The 9591-nt window shown below is 63.1% G+C and overlaps 2 protein-coding genes across 3 annotated transcripts; one reads left to right on the forward strand and one right to left on the reverse strand.

Moving 5' to 3' along the window:
• Positions 1 to 1307: 1307 nt before the first annotated feature.
• TBX10 (T-box transcription factor 10) lies at positions 1308 to 2622 on the forward strand. The gene is made up of 7 exons (XM_005529133.2): positions 1308 to 1375; positions 1448 to 1549; positions 1616 to 1787; positions 1878 to 2033; positions 2102 to 2169; positions 2253 to 2341; positions 2396 to 2622. Exons 1-7 carry the CDS (start codon positions 1311 to 1313, stop codon positions 2620 to 2622), a joined length of 879 nt encoding a protein of 292 aa, XP_005529190.2. The 5' UTR covers positions 1308 to 1310.
• A 68-nt stretch (positions 2623 to 2690) lies between these two features.
• On the reverse strand, positions 2691 to 8141 carry TCIRG1 (T cell immune regulator 1, ATPase H+ transporting V0 subunit a3). Of its 2 annotated transcripts, none has more exons than XM_014257822.2 (20): positions 8097 to 8141; positions 7598 to 7769; positions 7260 to 7338; positions 6934 to 7163; positions 6751 to 6845; positions 6455 to 6581; positions 6298 to 6380; positions 6084 to 6177; positions 5801 to 6013; positions 5206 to 5356; positions 4989 to 5128; positions 4593 to 4750; positions 4425 to 4515; positions 4226 to 4344; positions 3836 to 4049; positions 3614 to 3718; positions 3430 to 3540; positions 3224 to 3344; positions 2965 to 3136; positions 2691 to 2876 (listed from the first exon to the last, which is right to left on the reverse strand). In XM_014257822.2, exons 2-20 carry the CDS (start codon positions 7712 to 7714, stop codon positions 2795 to 2797), a joined length of 2502 nt encoding a protein of 833 aa, XP_014113297.1. In that variant the 5' UTR covers positions 7715 to 7769; positions 8097 to 8141; the 3' UTR covers positions 2691 to 2794. The 2 variants fall into 2 exon arrangements, with proteins under 2 accessions (XP_014113297.1, XP_014113296.1); XM_014257821.2 differs by lacking the exon at positions 8097 to 8141 and adding an exon at positions 7881 to 8018.
• Between the last annotated feature and the right edge of the window lie 1450 nt (positions 8142 to 9591).

A 9591-nucleotide genomic window follows, 5' to 3' on the forward strand; every position in this document is an offset into this window, starting at 1 on the left:
AAGGATTCAAGTGCTGAACCCAAGGCAGGACAGAAGGCTGAGTCACAGTTGGAAGAAAATATCCAGCTCTGTGCAGAGCAGGGAGGGAGTTCAGGCCAATGCCACCATCACTGGGACACCAACAGGTACAGAAAGCCACCGGCATCCCCACAAGGACATCCCCTGGTCCTCCAGACCCTCTCCCAGAGCCTCAGCATCCCTCATCCCTCTGGAATGCACTCCGTGCTGGGCTATGACTGTCCATGGCCCCAGTGGAGTTTGGAGGGAAGTAGAAGGGCTCCGGAGTAACCCCCCTGCTTTTCCCCTATAATGTCCCATCCCGGTGTCTGTCACCTCCCACAAAGAGCCCCCAGCCCCGCGGCGCCCACTTGTCCCCATCCATTCCCGCTGTCACTGCAATGAGGGGCACGGGGGGTCCCAGGCACCAGGGCAGAGACTGGACCCACCTTGCGGGGGTTTATGGGGAGGGGGCAGCTCGTTCCTCCCTCCAGAGCTGTAGAGACTCTGCCGGAGCAGCGGATCTTTGCCAATGCCTCAACACCTCACCGTGGTTTTCAATATCAGGTGGTGACGGCCACGTACAGAGAGGGGCTTTGCCTGGGGGAGCCCCCGCCTCACCCGCTCAGATCTGTGATGTGAAGGGATGAGGAGACCCCAAGAAAGATATCCCCGCACAGCCTGGGGCATCCCAAGCTCTGTTTGGGGAGTGGTGGTGGTCCCAGCGGTGCCACCGCGCACCTCCCGTCCATCATCACCATGTCAAGGTATGAAGGCAGGCTGGGGAAGGGGGCCGTGCTTCAGGCCCCAAGGACCACCTCGGCTCCAGCCCCCGCCTCTCCATCCCTGAGCTGGGGCATAAAACCCCCGGCAGGCTGCAGGAACACTGCGGAGCCGGCGCTGCACGGGGAAGGGGCTTTGGCAGGGTCCCACTGCCACCATGCCGGGGAACGGAGCCATGGACACCTCCTGCCCTCCCACCACACCCATGGCAGGTAAAACCCACCTGGGACAACACTCCCTGCACCCAGTGGCAGGGTCCTGTGGCGTTTTGGGGTGTGAGATAAATGGTGGGGAAAAAAACCACGCTCTGGTGGGGGACAGGACACCCTGATCCTGCCACTATCTCCATGGAGGGAGGGTGTGATGGGGTGACCCTGCTTCCCTGACCAACACCCCTTCAACCCTCCGCAGCCTTCCTGCGAGGCCCGGGTGAGGAGTCTCCGTGCACCCCCAGCCTCGAGTGGGCTGGTGAGGGGCCGGGGGCCAGTGGTAAGAACCGGCACGTGTGCCACGCCGCGGCACGGCTGGAGATGGGCAGCCTCTGGGAGGAGTTCAACCGCCTGGGCACTGAGATGATCGTCACCAAGGCAGGCAGGTGGGAACTGGAGCAGCCTGGAGGGCTGCAAAGGTGGGAGGGCACCCCCTTCCCACCCCCCTCTCTGTGCAGGAGGATGTTCCCCACCTTTCAGGTGAAGCTCTCGGGGTTGGATCCGTTGGCTGACTACGTGCTGCTCATGGATTTCATCCCGCTGGACGACAAGAGATACAGGTGGGAATGGGGCAACAGGGGCAGGGAACCAGACCTGGGGGTGCTGAGCCCCTCCCTGCCCTGCAGATACGCCTTCCACAGCTCATCCTGGCTGGCGGCAGGCCGGGCTGAGCCGGCGGCTCCTGGCCGTGTCCACTTCCACCCTGACTCCCCGGCCAAGGGAGCCCAGTGGATGCGGCAGATCGTGTCCTTCGACAAGCTCAAGCTGACCAACAACCTCCTGGATGACAACGGCCACGTGAGGACCCCACTGCGGGGTGGGTGACGGGGGGGACGCAATGCATCCCTGCCTGGGGGGATCCTGCCACCTCCTCTTTCCCACCCCTAGATCATCCTCAACTCCATGCACCGCTACCAGCCCCGCTTCCACGTCGTCTTCGTGGACCCGCGGCGCGACAGCGAGCGCTTCGCCCACCAGAACTTCAAGTCCTTCAGCTTCCCCGAGACCCAGTTCATGGCAGTGACAGCCTACCAGAACCACCGGGTGAGCACCAGCCAGAAGGAAATTGGGGCACCCTCCCAGGAGCTCCCTGACCCTGCTCCCCTCTGCAGATCACCCAGCTGAAGATCGCCAGCAACCCCTTTGCCAAGGGATTTCGGGACGGCGACCCCGAGCCATGGTAAGGCACCCCTGGACATCATCCCACAGCATGGTGAGGATGTCGAGGCACCCCCCTGAGCCCCCACCCCATGTCTCTCGCAGGTGTGGGGTGCCGGCAGGGTCCCTGCTGGGTGCGATGCCCCGTGCCCGGGCTGCCCCGCTGCCCCCCCGTCCCGAGAAGCAGGAGAAAGGTAGGGGGGCTGGCGGGGGGGCTGAGCCCCTGCTGCTGCCTCTCCCCCCTGCAGGGGCTCCACGCAGCCATGGGGCTGCTCTGGCTGCTGTCCCCCAACAACCAGCAGCATCCCCCAGTTTCCCCGAGCTCCCTGCACCCACCTTCCAGCCCCTCACCTGCCCCCCTGGTGTCTATGTGGGAGCCAAACCCCGCACCCTGCCCTACCCCCTGCCCACCTTCCCTCCACTCAGCACCTACGGCCCCACCGCAGCCCCCACCTTTGGTTACAGCCAGCAGTGACAGGGGGCACCCCCAAGCCCCCCCTGCACCTCCTACCCAAGCAATGGCAACAAAGACCTGGGGGGAGACACAGGGACGGCTTTATTCACCGCCAAGGAGGCTCCAGGGGGCCAGTGGGGGGGAATTTGGGGTGCAGCTGATGTTCCAAGCCCCTGGAATCCCCGTGGCGAGGCTATTCCCAGGTGTCCGGGGCGAAGGCGAAGGGGCACAGCTTGTACCCGGCACCCACGTAGAACTTATTCTGGAACTCCACCCTGGCAAGGAGAGAGGGTTGAGGAGTGCTCTGGGCAGTCCATCACCATCCCAGACCCAACCAGCACCCTGTCAGCTTTGGGGGCTCACCAATGCAGGCGCAGGGCATGGAGGAAGGCAGAGAGCCCCTCCATCACCAGCAGGATAGCCACGGTCAGCACGGCAAAGGCGGCAAAGACGGGCACCAGCACCACGCCACCCACGTAGCTCAGCCCCACAAAGCCGTTCCGCATCACCATGGTCCACAGGACCTCCGAGAGCTCTGGGAACAGCAGGGTCCAGGGCAGGAGGAGGAGAGTGAGGGTCTGCCTGGCTCTGAGTGGGACAAGGGGGGATCAAGGGGACTCACGGGCGTGTGCCAGGCTGAGCGCCCAGAGCCGCAGGTAGGACGCCGTGTTGGAGACACAGCCCAGGCAGTACTCGATGGTGTGGATTGCCTGGTGCATGAAGATTTCGGCGAAGTCCAAATGCTGCAGGGAGAGAGGGGACAAGGGACATCAGTGGGGGCACAGACACCCTCATCCCACCACCAAAGCCCGCCTGGATGCTCCTCACCTTGGCGTCAGGGCTGTGCCCCCCGCTCTCCACATCCTCCTTGGTGGCATTGACGGAGTTCCCAGCCTCCTGCCCCTCCAGCAGCGGCTCCTGTTCCCCCATGGCCAGCGACTGCACCAGGACAGCACCAGTGGTGAGACCTCCCTGTGATCCCCACGGACCCCCCCATGGCCCTTGGCCTTACCATCCTCGGGGCACGCCGCCGGCACCACTGGTACAGTGGCGTCCCCAGGAGCAGGACGGGCACCGACGCCAGCGCCAGCAGCACCAGCACTGTCTGCACTGGCACCTGTGGCACAAGGACAGCATTTTGGGGTCTACTCCCTCTGAGAACAGCCCCACTCCTGACACCCATTCTCCCAGCTGGGGTGGGGAGCAGGTGCCTGCCGGGGCAGTGGGGTGGTACCTGCCCCGGGTAGAGTGGGAGGTTCTCGGCATTGGAGGTGAATAGGAACATGTCGATGAAGTGTATGAGGATGCTGGGGGCCACCAGGGAGTCAGCAGCACTGAACTTGATCCACTTGTAGAAGATGAGGAAGACCAGGTAGCCAAAAAGAGCCAGGAGGAAAATCATTTCTGGGAGGAACTCCAGGACCAGGCGGTGATGCTGCTTGAAGTGCCTGGGTGGGAGGGCATCAGCCATGCTCAGCCTGTCCCTCCTCACCCTCGTACCTCCTTAGCACCCACCGAGGCGCAGGGGTACAAGACCCCAGTTGCCACCCCATCCTATCCAGGTGAGTCCAATTCCAGTCCCCTTGGCATGACCAGAGCCCGTGCGTGCAGCCCAAGGACTCACACGTGGTTGAAGACCCCCAGCACAACACCAAAGCCCATGTGCACAATGCCCAGCACCACTGACATCTTCATCTTGAAGGAGTTGAGGAAGTTCAGGTGGTTGGTGGCCAAGCTCCAGATCTGTCACAAGCAAGGTGGGTGAGACTCTGCACCACCGCAAAGAGGGTCCCACCTCGTTGTCATTCCCATAGGACACTCACTGGGTCGATCCCAAATGGATACGGCCCTCGGAAGACACCGGTAACATTGGGGTCCAGGGTGAGCGAGGGGTGGGCGGCGAGATACTCAGAGCTGGGGACAGAGCGAGGGGTGTCAGTGTGAGCGGGGAGATGGGGACCCGGGCAGGGGGCACAGGGCTGGGACCCCACCTCCAGGAGGAGTGGTTGGCCATGGTGGCCACGCTCCAGGCAGAGGGGAAGATGGCGGTGGCTTTGCTGAAGCACTCGTTGTAGATGAAGCCGGTGTAGATGGAGAAGGCGCCCATGAGCAGGATGAGGTAGCGCCCCTCGAAGAATGTCAGCCAGATCTAGGCGGGAAAACACGGCTCCCATGTCCCACACCTCCTCCCCTGCCCCACACCACCGTTCCCTTCCCACAGCACCACCCTGACCCATAATGTCCCTGTCCTGAGCCACCAGCCCCATGCTGTATCATCCAACCCCATCCCACATCCCCAACCATGTCCCACACCTCCAACCTCAATTCACGCCCCCAACCCCATCCCGTATCTCCAACTGCATCCCACCCCTCCATTCTGCCCCCACCTCGTTGGTGCCCTGCCGCAGGCGGGGGCTGTCCTCATACAGCACCATCCAGAGTGCGAAGAGGAACATGAGCAGCCCGTGCCCCACGTCCCCAAACATGATGGCGAAGATGAAGGGGAAGGTGATGATGGCGTACGGTGCTGTGGGACACAGGGACTGCGTTACACAAGGTGTCCCCTCTCCGCTCTGGGCCTCAGGGGGTGCCAGGGGGCCTTACCGGGGTTCACCTCCTGGTAACTGGCCACCCCATAGGCGTCCACAATGCTCTGGAAGCCGGCAGTGAACTTGTTGGTGCGGATGAGGGTGGGGGGGCTCTCCGAGGTGGGGACGCGCTGCACAAAGCACTCCACGCTGGAGCCGCTCTGGTACTGCAGGAACAGCACCCAGAACCTGATCCTGGCACCCCCGGCACACCCCTGCCCTGCACACGGAGCCTGCCCCAGCACCCACCTCACAACACCCCCCCTTCCCGGCACCAGCCCCCAGCACCCCTTGCCCAGCACCTGGAGCCTGTTCCTGGCACCCACCCCACAATCCCCCCCAGCCTGGCACATGCCCCACCATGATGAGGGGACATAGGGACACCAAGAGACCTCTGGCATGAGGACATGAGGATACTGAGCAACCCCACAAAAAGGACATGGAAACACAGAACAACCCCTGGCACAAGGATGTGGGGACACCAAGAAACCCTTGACATGAAGACATGAGACACCAAGAAACCCAGGCACAAGGACACGGGAACAACAATCCCTGGTGCAAGGACACAGGGACACCGACCATGCCCAGGATGAGGACGCCGAGCCACTCACAGATGCCTGGCGCAGGGCATCCTGCACTTGGGTGAGGTCCTGCACCGGGCACCAAACCTCTGCAATGAGGCACTTCTGGGTGACATCAAAGCTGCACTGGTTGAGGACGAGGTAGATGGCCTTCATCTTCTGCACCTGCACGCGCCAGGTGGGCAGCGCCTGCGCCACCTTGTCCAGCACCTCCGCCAGGTACTTCTCCGTTTCCTCCAGTGTCTGCGGGCACCTGTGTCAGGGATGGCAATCCAAGCATGGCCCCCACATCCCCTCATGGCACCCAGCTCACCACGCTGAGCTCCTGGATCTGGCCATGCAGCCCAGTAATGGTGTCTGTCCTGCTGGCCTCGCTCTCCGGGTACAGATACACCTGGCAGTGGAAGCTGGGGCAGAGGAACATCGCTGTGTCAGAGGGTGTCAGGGCTCCCCAGCCCGGCCCCGCAGCAGGGTCCACAGTGGGTGTTTCTAAATAAACCACCCTTGGGTGATGCATGGCCACTCACCAGTCCGAGATCTTGCGGATCTTCTGCCCGATCTGCTCACCCCAGTAGGAGATGAGGAAGATGACCCAGGTGATGCTCTCGCCCTGGGGACAGTCTGCGTCACTCTGGTGTCCCAGCCCTCACAGTCATGCAAGCCCCCCACCGGGTGTTGCCTCACCGTGGCCGGGTCCTCCATGGGCTCGGGCATCTCCACGAAGGAGGCCACCAGGTACCCGCGGCAGGCGCGCCACAGCAGCCGCTCGAAGGCGGTCACTCGCCATGGGTGGATGACACCGGCCACGAAGCTGCAGAGGCACGACAGGAGTGTTGGGATAGGCAAACCGCTCCATGGCTGCACCACTGCCCCACAAGTCACCTCCCGAGCCTTATCCCACAGCTTCCCAGCTGCCCCACGGCCACACCGCTGCCCCAGAGCCCCTCTCCACCCCCGCCCCACACCCTTCCCCGTCTCACTTGATCTTGCGCTCGAGGTGCTGGTGCAGGGAGGGGTCGAGGATGGGCTCACGCTCCGAGAGCGCCCGTGGCCGCGGCGGGGAGCCCGGGGGGGCCTGCGGCGATGCGGAGCAGAGGGATGAGCCTGGGGGAAACCGGGGCACCGAGCAGCACCCCCAGGTCGGCGGGGACCCCCGGACCCACCGGCAGGCTGGTGAAGCGCTGTCCCTCGCGCAGCACGTGTAGGTACTGGCGCACGTCCCGCAGGCGGCCGCGCAGGGACGCGCGGCTCCGGGTGACCTCCCGCAGCTCCTGCGCCAGCTGCTCCGACTGCTCCTGCACCCGCAGCGCTTCCCGTGCCACCGGCGCCCGCGGGCTCTCGGGACACGGCCCCGGCATCCGCCCCGCGGCCCGCAGCTCCTGCTGCAGGAAGGCTGGAGAAGGAGGGGACACGGTCGGACTGAGGGGCCGAACCGGGCGTTCCCCTGAGAAGCGCCCCCAAAGTCAGCCCGCGGCCCCCCGGCACTCACTGAAGGTTTTCTCCATCTCCTCGCAGCGCCGCACCTCGCCCACGAAGCGCCGCTGGAAGGGGCTCACTTTGGGGTTCAGCTGTAGGGGTACAGTCAAGGCATGGCCCCACACTGGATTGGGAGGGGTTCGGCATCCCGGGGAAACGGGCAGCCCAGGCACCAAACCCAGCCTGACCAACTTCCCTGTTCCCACGGCACCCTAAAACAACCCAACCAGACCAAACCCCCTGTACGCAGAGCACTCTAAATCACACACCACAAACCCAGCGCACCCAGGCCCACCCAGCGGGACCCCCTGCACCGCAGACACCCCAAAACGCCCCCCAGCCCCTACTTACGTCTCTGAACTCCAGCAGCCCGCGCTCCCCCAGCTCGCTGATGCAGCTGTAGGCAGAAGCCGACTGCAGGAAGAGCTGGGCCAGGCAAACCTCCTCGCTACGGAACAGGGACCCCATGGCCCCCCGGAGACCCCCGGTCCGGCCCGGGGTGCGGAGGCGTCAGGGCACACGCCTGGGGACGGGACAGAATGGAATAGGAGGGAACGAGGGTGGGATGAGAATGGGAAACTGAGGGGAAGGGGGGTGAGGGCTGGAAAGGGGGACAACAGGGCAGAGGTCGCACCGGTGTCTCGGCGGCTGCGGCGAAGGAACCGGGTTGTGCCCGTGGGGAACCGGCCCGCTCAGTCACGCGCGGCTGTGCTCAGCACCGGGCCGGCAAAGTACTTTGGAAACCCCCCCCTTTCTCCTCCACCCCCCGCCCCATTCAGCTGCCTCTGAGTCAGGGCCAGCGCACTCCCCGCCCCGGGACCGCCCCGGGCCGGACCCTCTCCGGACCCACCCGCCCGTGCTGTCCCCCCTGCCGCGGAGCTCGGCCGGGATCCAGCACTTCCTCTTCCCCAGGAAGAGCCCGGCCCCGGGGAGGGACCGGCCGGCCCGGCCCCGCCGCCCCCCGGAACCCCGTTCCCCGGGACATCCCGCACCCCGCAGGGAGCGGCCCCTCGGCACAGGAGCCCCGCAGCATCCCCCGAGGAGGATGGAAATGGGAAACCGCCCGCCAGTATCAGCAGGACCCTCACACCGGTGTGAAACCGGACTGTCAGCGAGTAATTACTCAAAACAGTCCCCATTTGTGCAGGAGCCGGGGTGCTTTGCTGGGACCAGGTTGCCATCCCTGGAGAGAAGAGGTTTGGGGTGCTACTACCCAATCTGCATAAAACAAAGGGCGTGAACTATCACTGCCTACATCCTGCAATGGTCGTTCTCGTCACGCTCATGGCCCTCCCTTGCACAACTCGCTCAGCTCTAATGCTTCCCCTCCGGCATCGCCGGCTGAACTGCGCCGCCAGGAGAGGCAGCTGAGAAGGGATCATTGAGCATCAAGGACCCCCGAAGCGCTCCCAGACTCGTTTCTGAGGCCCTTCACCAGAGGACTGAAACCTGGGCATTCCTCCCGAGCCTGGTCGCATTTTAACCCATCAGACTTTGTGTTTTGTGGGCTTCTTCCCCCACTGCTGAGAGATCAAGACCATCACTTCGACCAAGGGACAACTAAACTGCCACAATCAAGTCACAAGATCCGCCAGGAGTGATTTGTTTTTACCCTTATCTTTTCATTCTTTTTTTATAAATTTCTTTAAAGTAACATTTTTATGCTTTCATGCTGCTGTATTACTGTAGATAATAATGACCAAACAGCTACATACCTGCTTTCCATTGCAACCCAACTGTTCTGAAATAAACCCTACACATACATTCTTACAAACACCAATCATTAAAAATCCTTTCACTCTAATCCGCCCCTGTGTTAGTCTCACCTTCGAGGGACAGGTCATAACTGGTAGCACCAGGATCTCCCTGCTGGGATCATCAGGACCCCCACACAGGTACCACTGGGAGACTGCAGATTTGCCAGGCACTGCACACTGGTACCCACACACCAGCACCACTGGGACACCCATACCAATCCCACTAGAGGCTCCCCCACTGGCAGCATCAGGACCCTCTGCTGGAATCCCAGGCATCACTGGGACCCTCACAACAATACCACTGTGAACCCCCCTTGCCAGGATCACCAGACCCCCCATCCTGGCTGCCCTCAGAAGCAGGAAATTACCCTCCCAGATTCCTAAATTCCCCTAGCACTGCCCCTCCATCCTTACCTGGCCCCTTCCTCCTCCCACTCCCTTCCCCACAAAACACCCCCTACCCCAACACTGCTGCCAGCACCCCCAGGACCCGCATCCGCCTCCCCAAAACACAGCCACGCACCCAGGGGTGGGTCCCCCCAAGGGTCCGGGGTCTGACCCCAGCGCTGGAAAGGAAAAGACACAGAG

Source organism: Pseudopodoces humilis, chromosome 7 (genome assembly GCF_049639895.1).
Source record: "Pseudopodoces humilis isolate 2021_Gansu_Grassland_sample_001 chromosome 7, ASM4963989v1, whole genome shotgun sequence".
NCBI classification, from domain to species: Eukaryota; Metazoa; Chordata; class Aves; order Passeriformes; family Paridae; genus Pseudopodoces; species Pseudopodoces humilis.

Excerpts from the sequence above, each read along its gene's own strand:
- TBX10 (XM_005529133.2), top strand. The coding sequence starts at position 1,311 with ATGGGCAGCCTCTGGGAGGAGTTCAACCGCCTGGGCACTGAGATGATC. Across the intron at positions 2,034-2,101 it reads CAGCCTACCAGAACCACCGG|ATCACCCAGCTGAAGATCGC; the intron begins GTGAGCACCAGC and ends TCCCCTCTGCAG. Across the intron at positions 2,342-2,395 it reads TCCCGAGAAGCAGGAGAAAG|GGGCTCCACGCAGCCATGGG; the intron begins GTAGGGGGGCTG and ends TCCCCCCTGCAG.
- TCIRG1 (XM_014257822.2), bottom strand. The coding sequence starts at position 7,714 with ATGGGGTCCCTGTTCCGTAGCGAGGAGGTTTGCCTGGCCCAGCTCTTC. Across the intron at positions 7,339-7,597 it reads GGCTGCTGGAGTTCAGAGAC|CTGAACCCCAAAGTGAGCCC; the intron begins GTAAGTAGGGGC and ends GTACCCCTACAG. Across the intron at positions 5,129-5,205 it reads TTACCAGGAGGTGAACCCCG|CACCGTACGCCATCATCACC; the intron begins GTAAGGCCCCCT and ends TGTGTCCCACAG.